The 15,304-nt window shown below is 44.8% G+C and overlaps 1 protein-coding gene across 2 annotated transcripts in view; it reads left to right on the forward strand.

The window, feature by feature from the left end:
- Positions 1-15,304, forward strand: part of KDM2A (lysine demethylase 2A) — a 71,228-nt gene that overhangs the window by 32,968 nt on the left and 22,956 nt on the right. For both annotated transcript variants that reach the window (XM_067532017.1, XM_067532018.1), the window contains exons 4-11: positions 1,207-1,345; positions 2,704-2,782; positions 4,639-4,685; positions 5,132-5,310; positions 7,341-7,447; positions 8,089-8,182; positions 11,713-11,866; positions 14,607-14,722. In XM_067532017.1, the coding sequence (XP_067388118.1) occupies positions 1,207-1,345; positions 2,704-2,782; positions 4,639-4,685; positions 5,132-5,310; positions 7,341-7,447; positions 8,089-8,182; positions 11,713-11,866; positions 14,607-14,722 (915 nt within the window). The remainder of the gene's footprint in view (positions 1-1,206; positions 1,346-2,703; positions 2,783-4,638; positions 4,686-5,131; positions 5,311-7,340; positions 7,448-8,088; positions 8,183-11,712; positions 11,867-14,606; positions 14,723-15,304) is intronic.

The following is a 15,304-nucleotide window of genomic DNA, read 5'->3' on the forward strand; positions in this document are numbered from 1 at the left end:
AAAGGTGCCCTGCAACTGTCATAGCATTACATTTGCTCCTACCACTCGTCTGCTTATCTCCGAGCTAGTTACCATTTATTTATATGGCACCTAAGTGTGCATGACCCTTCGCTGGCAAATAAGCGTGCCTGGCTGGAGGAGCTTACTTTCTATGATCTCCTCTGCAATGGTGCCCATAATTCACCCGCGTACCTGGTGGTGAGTGATGGGTGCCATTTTGCAAGAATAAATGAAAGCCCAGTTTTGAGTGGCATTTTGAAGCTTGCTTCTCCGTTGTTCTGAAGGTTAAGCACTTTAGAGGGAAGTGTCTAGGAGATATATCTGGAAAAGCTACATAGCTGTTTATCCTGTAGTGTGAACAGTATAGAAACATCTTTATACTGGTATTGCCTATTCCCTGTCTTACTAACTTTTTTGTGCCAACAAGGCCAAAGATGAAAATATGACTGATTATGCTGTGTATATAGAATACAATAACATGGTAGGCCTGCTGGAATCTAAATGTACAAAAAACAAATTCTGTTTCCCACCTCAAGACAAAATACTGATTGAGCTTGTAAAGCCCAGCTAACGTTCTTCATGAAAATTAGCAGGGAAATGGGAGCATTGGCCTCACTTTGTGTGAGCCACTCTCCCATCCCATTCCTCCCTTGTAAATTGAGATGCGGTCAACACTTGGAGTGAGGGGAGGCAGTGAAGAACCCAATCCCCCCTGTCCCCCATCCAGTCTAAAGTGCGAGAACCTATAGGTGGTGGGGAGAACAAATACGGAGTTACAGCTGCATGCTTTCTGGTAATGGGGGCAGAGGTTGCTTAGTTAGCTGTTCTTGCTGTTGCATGGCCTACATCCAGGGACCTGACCACAATTGTTGATGATTTTCCCTGAGCAAAAGGGACTGGAGAATAAATGTGTGCGCCAGTGGTAGATATCCCGGAGTAATACCGGGATAATGTGTTGTCATACTAACATAGCTTTTTCTCCTTTCTGGCGGGGAGGGGGTGGCTTTCTTATTCCCAGTGTAATACCCATCAAGTGATGTGAGGCCCACTGAAATCCCAGGCTAGATTTTTGTAAAGCTGGAATGCATTTTCCAGCAAGCCATCTAAATTGGGGTTATTGTGACAGTTGGAAAAGAAAGTCGGCTGGCTGCTGGGCGCTGTCTTCAGCTGTTCTCCTCTTCCTCCTCCTCTTCATTTTCTCCACAGCGTGGCACAATGAGGCGGCGCTATGAAGATGATGGCATCTCGGATGATGAAATTGAGGGAAAGAGGACATTCGACCTGGAGGAGAAACTCTCCACCAATAAATTCAATGCCAATTTCGTCATCTTTATGGAAGGCAAAGGTGTGTGCCCCCTCTGCTGGGTGCTCTGCCCACATCCACACACTACTGCAAAGTTTCTGGAGAGCAACTCTGGGGGGAAAAAGTGCCCTTGTGAACAGACTGTCTGATCAGAGTGTGTCCTCTACAATCCTTACTCTTGTGGGAGGAGAACTACTTCTCTAGTACTGCAGGGCGTATATGTAATCTCTGGGAGGAGAGGAGCTCTTCCTCCAGTGCTCAGGGCTTTAGGGGACACAACTCTCAGCTGAGTTCTTTAGCCGCCAGCTTGATTGGTGATGACCCAACTATTGGTAGCTAAATCCCTTCCTGAAATCCAGAAGTTTGCTTCTGTTTTTATTTTCTATCTCCTCTCTCCCCCTAAACCCCTTGAACAGCAAGGCCTTGTTCCCCCTTGCTGTGTCTTCAGTTTTTCTCCTCTCTGCCACTCTGCTTTCCTAGCACATGCAGCAGAGTAAATAGGGTTTTTCAGTCCTACCTCCCCCAAAAATGCCCTGCTGTAGCCCACTGATATGTGGCTTGGAGATGCAATGAAAGATGCTAAGTGGAATCTCTGCTCTACCCCACTCAGCTCTCTGGCCAACAGGACCCGCAGCTGGGTGTCTGATCCCAGGGAATGATTTTTGAAGCTGCTTCCTAGAAAAGCTCCACCTGAAACATACTGAGCAAGACTGGAGACAGGTCCCTATTTTGCATACCCAGGCAGGGTGGGGTAAGGAGAGAGTTAAAGGGACAACTATAAGCCTGCGTGTGACACCTATGATCATACAGCTAATGTGAGCTAGGCGCTAGATCAGTGGTTCTCTTTCTCTCACTCTTCCCCCTCCTCTCCTCTGTCTTGCGTGTGCACGTGCAAACACACACACACACTCTACCTGTATAGCATTGAGGATGTCCTATGGGTTGCAGCTGTATGCTAATTGGGCCACAGCTGACCCATGGGTTGAGAACCACTGCTTTAGATGCAGAGCCCTCAGTAAGGAGGCAGTCTTACTGGTTTCTTTAAGATTCTTGACTGGGTTTGACTTGGTTTGTTTGGTAAACAATAGTAGTAAAAACTCTATTAATAGTAAAACTATTAGTAAAAACTCTATTTATTTCCCTGCTTGTTCCCTGCTTCCTCTATGTCCCTGCAGCTGTAGGAACCCCCAAGGCCTGCCTTACTTGTGCCTGTCTGGCCTATGCCTATGGCAGGGCCTACTGCTGATTAGGACAGTGCTTGAAGATGAAATTCTGTGGGGGAGGGTGGTCAAGCCCATTTCTTCTTTCCATTTCTCATGCTACGTGCCCTTTCTCTGGTGAATATCTCTGGCAACCTCCCCTTAATACATCCCCCCTTCTCTTCTTTTGCCCCAATACAGACTTCAATGTTGAGTACATCCAGCGGGGTGGCCTGAGAGACCCTCTGATTTTCAAGAACTCCGATGGGCTCGGAATAAAGTAAGTATTGAGGATAGGCAAGGGTGGTTGACTATAGCCTAGCTAGCCACTGACTGTGCTAGAGAAATAACCTAGCAGGCTGACAGGTCTTTTCCACCTGAGGGTGGTCTTTCTATCCCAAGTTGTATCTGTGGATGTTCTCCCAAGAGTGCTCAGTTCAGAATCTAGTCCCACTGCCCCCCATGCCCAACTGTGGGAAAGCAGATTCTGGTAGCTGCACTAGTGCTGTGTCGAACTTACTTATACCATGCTTTTGACATAGGTGCTCATTCTAACTGGTTCCCCATCTGGGTCTTATCTGTATTACTGTAGCAGCTAGGAGCTCCAGTCATGGACCAGACCACATTGTGCTAGGTGCTGCAGCAGCACAGAACAAAAAGACAGTTGCTTGGGTTATCAGCCCTGTCTGAGAGAGTATAAATTGAGGGGAGAGTTATAAGAATGGGATAATCAGTAGAATGAAGGTACTCTGCCTGAGCTGCTAAAGGGAGAGGCCAGTCAATTGGTTGAGACCATTCAGAATATGATCACGAGCACACTGTAGGTCTCGTTGGGCTTGGATCTCTTTTAGTGGGACTCAAATGCCCTGAGCTCTGGTAGGTCCCTTGGATGTGGCTCTTTACTGACTTGAGTGGAGAGAATTAACTGATGGTGCAAGTGACATGTCACTTACAATTATGCAGATCTGCTTAACACGCTCATCCCTCTTTCTTTATATACTTTGATCAACTAACGCTGTTGGCGTTCAAATTAATTTCTCTTTGAGATGAATGTGGCATTTCACCCTTCAGCACTATTGTTTCAGACTCCCTGCAAATTTAGGCCTAGTCTGCACAGTTTTTAGTACTGGTATGCTAGTTATGGGGATGATTTATTTTTTTTACCTGTTACAGCTGTGAATAAGTTGGAAACAAATTATATCAGTAAAAGCACATTTGTACTGGTATAACTGTCCACCCTAGTGGTGGTTTGTACCATTTTAACTTGATCGGTATAGTTAAAACACCATGACTCTGGTGTGTAAGATATTGCTGCATTATTCACTTCACACTTTGAAAGATTTTCTTTAACCATGAGGGCCAGAGACTTAGGGCCTGTGTGCAATGGAGATGTTTATGATAGTGTAGCTACACCGGTACAAACTCACAGGGTAGATGTGCTGCATCTGTGTGATGTGGCTTGTTCTGGTGTAGCTACGCTGGGTACACATCACCAGTGTAGATAGGCCATTACTTGAGCTTTTTCTACACAAAAATTTAGTTTGACCTAGTTACATTGCTCAGGGGTTTGAAAAAAATCACACCCGCGAGCATTGTAGTTAAACCAACCTAGCTTAGCAGAATTCTTCTGTCGACCTAGCTACCGCCTCATGGGGAGACAGATTACATACGTCGCCAGGAAAACCTCTTGGGTCGCTGTAAGAAGCACCCGTACTATGGTGGCATAGGTGCAGCTGTGCTGCTGTGGTGTCCATAGTGTAGACCTGCCCAGTGATTCGCAAGCACAGGCTGACCTTTTCCTAGGTATGTACTTGTAGTTCAAGCCCTGGTGACAATTTATCCCATTCCTAAGCTACCTCTATTCCCCTTGCCACGGGTTGTGCACAGCATTTGCCTGTTGAGGCACTTGAGTAGATTTAATGTTTGCACACATTGGATTTTGTGCTGCTGTTATGGCTCTCTTGACTGCCCTGACAGGTGGAGGGGGAAGCATGTAGTGTCCTGTAAGGGAGAGGAAGGGAAATATGTGGGGTTGGAGCCTTTGAGATGACTATATGGAGGCCAAGTGCTACAGGAGGAAGAGGCGCCTGTGGTGAGAGACCCTGGTTTGTTTTAGTTAAGTATCTTGTCTTGCAGGATGCCAGATCCTGACTTCAGTGTGAATGACGTGCGACTCTATGTAGGTAAGTGTCTCTTCGGCTACCTTGTGGCATGGCATTAACTGGTCACGGTGACATTCAGAAGACAAATGGGGGCGGTGGAAGTAGTTCAAGCTGTTGAATCCCTTGTTTCATGAGCTAGAACAGTCTTTATGGCTGGCTGGGCTCTAACAGCTCCTCCCAGTCCAAAAAATCAAGGATTTTACTGCATGAGAAGGAATCTAGTCTGTGACCAGGAGTAGCCTGAGCAATGGACTTTGTTCAGAAAACTCTAAACAGCTTCTCATAGCCCTGGTATGGATGTGGATAAAGGCATTGGTACACTCATGCAGGAGAGGGATTGGCCTTGCATATAGATGGGTGGGACTAATGAATTCATCCCTCAGGAGGGGCCTGTCATCTGGTGTCATGGCTTGTCTGTTCTTAGTGGCCCCTTGTACACAGCAGTGATGTCTGTTTTGCTCTGGCAGGGAGCCGGCGGATGGTGGATGTCATGGATGTGAACACGCAGAGGGACATTGAGATGTCCATGGCACAGTGGGCACGCTACTATGAGACCCCAGAGGAAGAGCGGGAGAAATTGTATAACGTCATCAGCCTGGAGTTCAGCCACACGAGGCTGGAGAACCTTGTGCAGAGACCTGCTACGGTCAGTAAAGCTGTCTTCTCCTCCCCCCTTATCATTCATCTCAGTAAAGGTAGAGCACTGAGGCTGGCCTCCCCGTATTGAAGAAGAGAGCAGCCAGAGGCCTCCCCATAATACTCATGGGGCTGCTGCTGCTGCTTCAGCCCCAAAGAGCAGCTAGAGCTCTATGCAAGCCTTGGGCTTTGCAGACCTTGCTAAACTGGTGAGAAGTGCAGAAAGGATTGGGTAGCCTGGCCTGAGCCTCGCCTCTCTGCTGTCAGAGGAAGCCACCATAATCATATCTAAATCCTCAAGGCAGTCATGGAGGCAGAGTTATTTGTAGCTAATGAGGCAGGTGGAGGGCAAAGCTACAGTGAGGAGTGACAGCCTATAGGTGAGAGAAATGTGAACAGATCCTAATGAGCAGGGCTAACTAGAGAGTGGAGTCACCTGCTCTTGCTGGAAGGGGTTCAAGAGCAGATGCACAGTAGAGCACATCCAAATCTGAATAAAAGACACATTTGGGCTAATCCAAGGAGGGATGGACTGAGTCACTGACTCCCAACCTCATCCTGTTAAGCTGGTTCCACTGCCTGACAAAACCGTGGCTGTCTTCCAACCAGCGCGTTCTTCCACGTTCAGCTGTGTGCACTGAACTGCTATGAAGCTTGGTGTGTAGAACCCCTTCCTGCATCTTGGGGGAAGCCTCCGTTTCATTGTTAGTGAAAGCACAGGCAACCAAATGGGAGGTGGGAATATAGAGCCCCAGAGTTATGAACACCTCAAGAATGGAGGTTGTTTGTAACTCTGAAATGTTTGTAACTCTTTACAAAAACGTTATGGTGGTTCTTTCAAAAGTTTACAACTGAACATTGACTTAATACAGCTTTGAAACTTCACTATGCAAAATTAAAATGTGGCTTTTAGACATCTTAATTTAAATGAAACACAGAAAGTTTCCTTACCTTGTCAAATCTTTTTAAAACTTTTTCCTTTATTTTTTTTTTAATAGTTTACATTTAACACAGTACTGTACTGTACAGTATTTGCTTTTTTGGTATTTGCTGCTGCCTGATTGTGTACTTCTGGTTCCAAATGAGGTGTATAGTTGACCAGTCAGTTCATAATTCTGAGGTTCTACTATACCAACAAAGATACTCCTAAACTCCTGCATCAGGCCTTCCTTGTTTCTCTTGCCCCCTGTGAAGGAGGCTGGAGTTTCTGGAAGAAGTTAAGAATGTTTTAAAGTAATTTCTGTTGAATGAAATATGAAATAACCCAACCCAGTGAAGCATCGCATGTTCAAATTACTTACACGATCCTTAAACCTTCTGTGTGCAGCAGAATCTTGTTTTACAAATGCACATTGCTGTGTAGGAGTTGCATTGAGCAGGGGGGAAAGCTGGAAGTTTCTGCAGCTTGGGTAGGGATGGGTGGTGGTCCTGAGAAGGTGTAGAAGGCAATTGGGAATGTGAGAGAAGTAAGCAGGATATCTATTAGTAGTGAATGTTGACATCTAAATTAACTCTTAAACCTAAAGAGAGTCCCATTTGATATAAATGGGTAGCAGTTCATACCTCAGCTATTGTTTCAGGGTCTCTGTAGATTGGACACTGCTGCGCTATGTACTCTTCATTCACATTTGGAAGGTTTCCTATGCAGCCATAAGGATTACAACAGTTTGTTTAAATAAGTTAGATTTCAGAGCACAGTTCTATGGCAGGGTGATCTGCACTCTGGATTTTGCAGAGCTATGGAATGCATGGGACCCTGAATTCCGGTCCCAAGCCTGAAGTAGCAGTGTTTGCAAACTGGCTAGGAATTGTGACGCCTGGTCATCCTTGTGATTGTGATCATGCCTGGGAGGCAGTCTCACTGCAGTCATAGATAGTATTTCTACTTCATTAGTACTGTATTTGTTACCTGGCCACTGGAGGTGTCAAATTGGCCAAAGGGCCTCCTAGAAATCCTGGAGCATCTCTGACTCACTTGATGAGGGAGAGAGCTAGGGACCTTCTTACCAAGGCTTGGGCCTAATTCCTCTCTGGTTGCAGGTGGATTTGATCGACTGGGTCGACAACATGTGGCCAAGACACCTGAAGGAGAGTCAGACAGAGTCTACGAATGCCATTCTGGAGATGCAGTATCCCAAGGTGCAGAAGTAAGTTCCCTCATGAAGCACCTCCTCTTCTGGTGGATCTAGGGGGTCAGGCAGTCACTCAAGGAAAACAATGTGGCAGGCAGCCTGCTGTTGGGGAGAGAGGAGGAGTCTGTGTCCGTGTATACCTGCCCCCATGTACTGTTTGCAAACACCATTAAGTACTGTGCAAGTCCCAGTTGCACTTGGTAAAACTTGCATGGCTTGTCATTCTAATACAGCATGTTGAATTGGATGAATTGCCAAGTATTTACTGTCCTGCCACAGCAAAGAAGAGTAGGCCAGTGACAGACTTGAAGGACCTTTTAGAATCCCAGAGTTTTTTAGGAAGGTGAAGAGGGATTCTGTTCCTTCTCCTCTCTGAGCTAAAGCTCCTTTGGTGGATTTGATTTCTTGATATAAACTCTCCTGCCATTGCCAGCAATCTGTTTTTACTGTAAGTATTTAGCCTCAAGTGCTGCTCAGTTTGCATTTCCTTGGAGCCTAACACCACTGAGTACTTGTCTCTGCGCCCACCCCGCATCTTGTCCCTCCACACACCCTTGAGTATACTGCAGCTGTTGGGTTTTCACAAGTGACACTTTAAAACAGGTATGTGCAACTTCTCTTCATCTTGCTCCTCTCTTGTTCCTGTCTCCTGCTAGGTACTGTCTGATGAGTGTTAAGGGCTGCTACACAGATTTCCACGTGGACTTTGGCGGCACCTCCGTATGGTACCACATCCACCGAGGGGGAAAGGTATGAGGGCAGCCCCTGTGAGGACTGCTACTAAAGATGCTCTATGTGAGTCTTAAGAAAGTAACCAGGGTAGAGCTAAACTTCCAAAGCCACGTGCTTCAGGAAAGATCCAACCTCTAAATTGGGATGTTGTTCCATGGGATTCCATGATGCGTGTGACATAAGTATCAGCACTCTGAGACCAGTAGTAGAGACTCTCTGGGCTTTCTAAAGACTGGAGTGCTTTCAAAAAGTCTGTTTCTTGTAACTGAACCCTGTCAAACTTCATCAAAGCTTGGATGGATCTGGATACAAATTTCTCTGGACCATCATTGATTGATTTTAGCATTAAGTCTCTCAACTTTGTATAATACACTTCTGATGATTTAGGCTGTGGAATGTCTTTGAGAGCCTAATGTGACTTTCCACTGGTCTAACCATTTTTGTGCAGTTCATGCATTTGCTCCCACAGCCTTTGTTGACATAGTGTTACTGTCTTTATTAACGTTATAGATTTTTATAACATTTAAAGGTACAAGGCAAAAAGTTAGTAAAAAAGAAACTATCCAAGCAGAATCTTTAAGGTATATTATAGAGCATAAATTTCAGTGCATAAAGTTTGATATACATAAAATAAGTGTTGAGGAAGCCTTCCTGGGCTATTGATACCTGTGGGGCTTATAAGCACCACATGGACTCCTGCATAGAAAACTGCTCTAAATAATCCAGATTTTCTTCCCTGTACAAACATAACTGTCTCTCATCCCTGGTCTATACTTCATCACCAAGGATCTAGTCCTTGGTAAAATGCACAGAAAAGCCCACAGAGCTCTGATCTCACCACCCCCAGTCTATAGAAGAATTGTAGGTCTGGAACCCCAGACTTAATATTTCAGCTGGTGAAATCAGCCACACCTGAAAGGGAGCTGGATCCCCTAGCTCATGCAGGCTCTTGCATAATGTGTTGTAACAAATCTGTGGCTGCTTATAGCTGCCTAGCGTGATAGATCTCCCTGCCTACTCATCTTGCATAAAGTATTTTTAAATGTTTTTTTTGTCCTGAAACTCTATTTTGTCATTGACTTGATTCAGACCTGGTCTTAACGCTTAGTGTGTTAGCTTCTTGAGCTGAACCCTAGGGCATTCATGTAGGAATTGTCACACTGGGGCACACCAAGGTCCATCTTGTCCAGCACCCTGTCTGACGTGTGTTAAATGCTAGTTTAAATTACATCTTGCCCTGTCTACTCTAGGATGTGTAAAACATGGAATCATAGAAGTGTGCAAGGACTGGAAGGGATCTCAATAAGTCATCTAGTCTGGTTGTCTGTACTCAAAGCAGGACTAAGTAATAACTAGACCATTCTGGACAATTGTTTATCTGACCTGTTCTTAAAAACCTCCAATGATGGAGATTCTACAACCTCCCTAGGTAATTTTGTTCCACTGCTTAACTATCCTAACAGTTAGGAAGTTTTTTCTAATGTCCACCCTAAACCTCCCTTGCTGCAATTTAAACCCATTCTCAGAAGTTAACGAAAATAATTTTTTACTCTCTTCCTTGTAAAACCTTTTATGTACTTGAAAATTATCATCATGTCCCCACTCAGTCTTCTCTTCTCCAGACTAAACAAACCCAATTATTTCACGGGTCATGTTTTCTAGACCTTTAATCATTTTTTGTTGCTCAACTCTGGAATTTTTCCAATTTGCTCACATCTTTCCTGAAATGTGGCGTCCAGAACCGGACACAATACTCCAGTTGAAGCCTTATCAGCGCGGAGTAATGTGAAAGAATTGCTTCTTGTCATGCTTACAATACTTCTGCAAGAATGATGTTCGCTTTTTTCAGTCTGGGATATATGTTAGCTATCATGTTTTAATAACATACCTTTTCCCCTGGTGTAGACAGGGCTTAAATGTTGAGACGCAAATTTGCACGGTTTTAGTTTAAACCAGTGCAAAAACTTCTATCGATAATATTTTGAATTAAGAGATGGTCAGGTCTAAGCTAAAAGGTTTGCCAGCATAGCTATTTTGGTTAGAGATGTGCGGGGAAGGGGAAATTACACCCCCTAACTAACATAACTACTCTAAATCTACTTTTGGGCTTTTATTAGTCATACTGACATATATGCTTTTGCCAGTATAGCTTACTTCATTCAGGGACTTTGGTATAGGCTCTGTGAGCAAAAGATCTTTTTTGTTGGTATAAGCTGTCTGGTCTGGGAGTTTTTAACCCTTTCCCGTGTAGGGTAGGTCTCAGTGTCATGTATGCCAAAGATTTGTAATAGCTGCTTCTTGTAAAAACAGTATTTTTATTATGCACAACATGTTGTGGAGTTGGACATGTACAGGAAGGGGGAGACCTTCTAACACCCAAGATAGCTAAGGCATCTGTCGACCACCAAAAGGTGCACAACTCTCTCATCTTTGCATTTTGAAAGTCTTCCCAAAGTGTTCAGCTGTAACAGGCAACTTGCTCTTTATTATAGGCACACAAATATGAGTGATTTTTGTCCAAATTTCTTTCAAAAAAAAAAAAAAAAAAAATCAGTTTCCGGAGTCCTAAAACTTAAAAACAAAAAAGATTTGATCTGTTTCAGTTTGAAAAATAGCAATCACAAATTTTGCAGACAAAAGGATCTGTTCAGTTATAAGGAGGATGAAAATCATGCATATTTAGGAACCTTGGTTCCAGCTTTAAATATCTTGTACAACCCCTCATAGCTGCTTGCTTGTGGTGACCTCATATTTTTTTTTTAAAAAATCATATCAAAACTGCAGAGTAAATGCTTCTTTTGGAATAGAATGCTGGACTCCACTCTCCCTCATGCATTGATATGATCTGTACTACCATAGTATCTGAGCACCTTACAAAAACAGTAAAGCATGCAACAAACTGCAAGACTTCAGGAGTCTGCGCTTTCCTCTCTTGTGCCCACCACCTATATGAGTAAAACACAGAACTCCTTAATTTAAGCCTGAACTACACTTATTACTTTGGAGACTTGTAGTTGAAGCACTTTTTCAATGGATTGGGTTTTAAGTTTGGTCCAGAAGGTTGTGAGATCTGTTTGCTATCTTCTGGGAGGGAATGGCTAACTACTATTTGCATACTGTAGAGAGCTACACAGAGGTTAATAAGAGAATAATTCTGCCAGCAGTTTTTATTGCTAATAGGCATTTTCCATAGCAGAACTGCACTTCAGAAACCATTGCTATACATCTTCTGTGTCCAGAGTCTCCAGTGGGTTTTGTATTTCTTGTGACTTTGGTTCCCCTGTAAGGTGATGAAGTGCTGAATGTCCACATACCCTGGATGCTTGCAGTCCTCAGCCTCATCCTTCTGACATGAAGTCTGCCTTGTTAGTTGCTGGCCATCTCTAACGGAATACCTACTAATGAGTCTGTTAGAACCATTCTCTTCATGTGGAGCCTATTGTGGGTGGAAAGAGTTGGATGTTTGGTGCTTGAAAGAAATAATATAAAGGAGTGAAGGGGGGTTTGTTTAATAGGTAGAGTTCTTTTAACAATCCTGAACCTTGCAGATCTTCTGGCTGATCCCTCCAACGCCCCAGAACCTGGAGCTCTACGAGAATTGGCTGCTGTCAGGAAAACAGGGGGACATCTTTCTTGGTGACAAAGTGGCAGACTGCCAACGAATTGAGCTCAAGCAGGGCTACACGTTCGTCATCCCTTCAGGTATAAGGGGATGCGGGGAGGACCCTGAAAGTGTGCCTTTGTCCTTGTCTTTGAAAGGAATATGGTCTTTGCCAGGGGTTGGGAAGCCTGAGGCAGTGGAAGGGGAGAATCTCTGGGGGACACACCCATAAAACTTGGGCAATTCAGAACAGGGTGACTTCTCCCTTAACTTCCTAGGTAGCAAGCCACTGGAAGAGAGAGGGAAATATGATATACCTTTGTTCTCTCTAGCATCTTTCATACAAACTCCCATAATGTATCATCAAGTTAAATAGGTACTAAATCTAAATAACAAAACGGGTCAGTAAGTAAGAGGCAGAGGAGAAAGATGTGTTCAGCTGAATATTTGAAATGAGCTGGACAGAGAGAGAGGCTCTTCCAGATGGCAGGAGCTGAAGAGAAGGTGTTTGGTGAGAAGAATTGGAGGTGCAAAATGGAAGCTAGTCCTGGTAGAGGAAGCAACGTAGGGAAGTAGAGGGGGGGTTTGGTTGGCTATAACTCCGTGGAGGTTCCTAAAATAAGGCCAGTTTTGACCTGCCTCCTGAAATGAAAGGTGGGGGGAGGTAACTGCATGTATTTAGGAAATGAGCAATACACTGCTTTGTGTGTGTGAGACGGTGGCGGCAGCAGCAGTGGCATCCTACAGATGCTGGAATCGGGATAGTTGGAAGCATCGAGATGGGAGTTGCAGGAGTGAAGGTTAGAGGATCATGAGACTTTGAGGGCTGACTGTGTAGTGGGGGCAATGATGATGCAGTAGTGTGGAAGAGACTTGTAGTACAAAAAATGTGGCAGAAAAGAGTCCATCGGCAAGGATGGTTCCAGGGCTAGGAACTGTGGAATCATTTGGGAGCTCTAAGCAGATGAGAAAGGAAATGAGAAGTGGGTTTTGAAGTTGGTCCATCAGTTCAAGAGAAACCCTTCTGTCTCTGAGACATTGAGACATTCAGCTAAAAGGAGCTGAGACAAAGCTTCAGACTCACTTGGCAAAGGCAGGCAGAGGGTAAAAAAGAAAGATGTCAAGTCCTTAAATATACAGCTGAGTGTGATCCAAGTAAGTGGTAGAGAAGGTGAAGACAAGAACATGGAGAGAAGATAGATAATGGAGAAATATGAGAGTTGATTCTTGTGGAAACCTATAGATCTGAACCTTTATCTTCAAGACTCTTAATGATTTGGGTCTGGGAAGTCTTGAAAATGAACACAGTCAACTGGGCTTTGTTGGCAAATGGAATGGTCTACTGGCAAGGTCAAAGCTTGTCTGAGCAAAACAGAGCTTTCTCAAGGGCTGGTCCAAGACTATGGAGCTCTTGCAGGATCTAGGGGATCACTACTTCGTCCCAAATGCAAGCCACACTCTACCCTGCCTTCACTAATAAAAGCACATAAATAACCACATGCAGCTTCCTTCTGGGGGCAAGAAATAGAGAATACCACGTGTCAAGGTTTTTCAGCTGTGTTCATAATGCCTAGCAACTAAATAGAGGCAGAGGAGGGCTCTTGTTGCAGTGAAACGAAGCTGAAATCTGTCAAGGGTTTGGTTTTTAAGAGGTGGTCGGAGAGATGAGAAAAGTTAAGACTTCTTTTGTGAAAGGAAAGATTACAAATAAGGTCGTAAGTGAGAGATATTTTTGTAAAGGAGAGAACAGATGGAGGTCACCTGAAAGATATATGAAGAAAAGAGGTAAGTGGCAAGAATATGGGGTATTAAGGCCAAATGTTGCAGAGGTGGCTTTCCTAAGAGATTGGATGATAGGAAGCTATGTGGGAAAGGAAAAAGATGGAATCAGTGGGGTTGGAGGTAGATATGTCCCTGAACTAGGGCTGCCGCAGCTTGGAAGGAAGTAAATTCCTCCCTGCTGTTTATGGGAAGGTTTCAGTGAGGAGAGTGAGCTGTGTGAGTAAAGAGTACTAATGGTACGAAAGAGTGAGAATTACATGCACCTTTGGAAAAGATAGAAGGAGCAGGGATTTAGACCACTGTTTAAAAGGCATCGCTGCAGAGCACATCTGTGCATTCTAGATCTGCTGGTGTAGTAAACAGCATATACCCCATCTCCACTTTTTCTCATGGCACTGACCTGTTTGACTTAGGGCAGTGGTTCTCAATCTGTTTACCATTGTTGTATGTGGGCCACATCCAATACTGCCTTTATGGCCCTGAGGATGTCACATGGGCTGCAGCTGTGTGCTGATTGGGCCGCAGGTTGAGAACCACTGACTTAGGGTCTATAGCTGGCCTGCATGCAAAATGGAGAACTGCAAACTTTCACTGGAGCAAATTGGGTAAAGACAAGGAGCAGGACAGCTATCTACCTATCCACACTGAGGGAACCCATGATCAAGGTCACATCATACTGGAGAACTTAGTGTGATCAGAAACATGGTAATTTCTACATGGATGAGGTAGACTGCAGGCTATTTCTTTGAGACCACAAGTGAACTAGGTGCCATGCTGATATAGACAGGCTCTGCCCCAAAGAGTTTAATCTAACAGTAACAGGTTGGGTGAAGACGAGGAAGAGGTAGAAGAGGGAAGGAAGATGCTGCTGGAGGAACGGGAGTGAGTGACAGGTGGCTAGAGCAGCTAAGATTGGGATGATCACCCCCAGGCACACACTGTTAACATCCTTCCAGGAGCTGGGATCAGCCAGCTGGAGTAGGGGTAAGGTGTGTGAGGATGCTTCATCCATGTATTTGTAGACAGACCTGGCCTATGAACTCTACCTTTCTTTGACAGGTTGGATCCATGCTGTGTACACTCCCACTGACACTTTGGTTTTCGGGGGGAACTTCCTGCACAGCTTCAACATCCCCATGCAGCTACGGATCTACAGCATTGAAGACCGCACACGGGTAAGGACCACTGGGAAGGCCTGACGGTGACCTGTGATCAGGGACTCTCCCTCAATGCCAGGGAAGAAATACAGGCTACCAGGCTTCCAAAAAGATCTGTCTCCAGTTTACTGTGTCTAAAATGGGAGGAATGGCTGGTTTGGGGGTGGGGAGGATGATGGGATATGGGGGCGTTAACTTCTGGGGCACCGGTTCCAATCCTGCTTGAGGCTGGAGAGAGCCAGGAGGAGCGGGGAACTGGGTACAGTAAATCTGAGTGGGAATCTCCAAGCCCTTCTTTGTAGGAATAGGAAGACTACTTGTCACTGGGGTTGCTCAAGTGTGTTGCTTCTGCATTTTTACTTTCCCTTCTCTGCTGCTTTGCTAAGTTTTGACCAGGCAGAGGGGATTATTGCGGCCAAAAGCCTCTTGTGACCTTTGGTGAGTGTGCTTGGATCTGCAAGCTCATGCATCCCTACCAGTTAACTGCTGTGAAGTGGGTTCAGGACTTGCTGGGCATAGCACACAGTTCCTAACATGGAGCTGCAAAAGCACCACTAAGACTCTTATTGGCAATAGTCTTCCCTTCTCTTAAGCATCCTT

Source organism: Emydura macquarii, unplaced genomic scaffold, assembly GCF_026122565.2.
Source record: "Emydura macquarii macquarii isolate MOO-44397 ecotype Brisbane River unplaced genomic scaffold, CSIRO-AGI_Emac_v2 contig_3235, whole genome shotgun sequence".
Classification (NCBI taxonomy): Eukaryota; Metazoa; Chordata; order Testudines; family Chelidae; genus Emydura; species Emydura macquarii.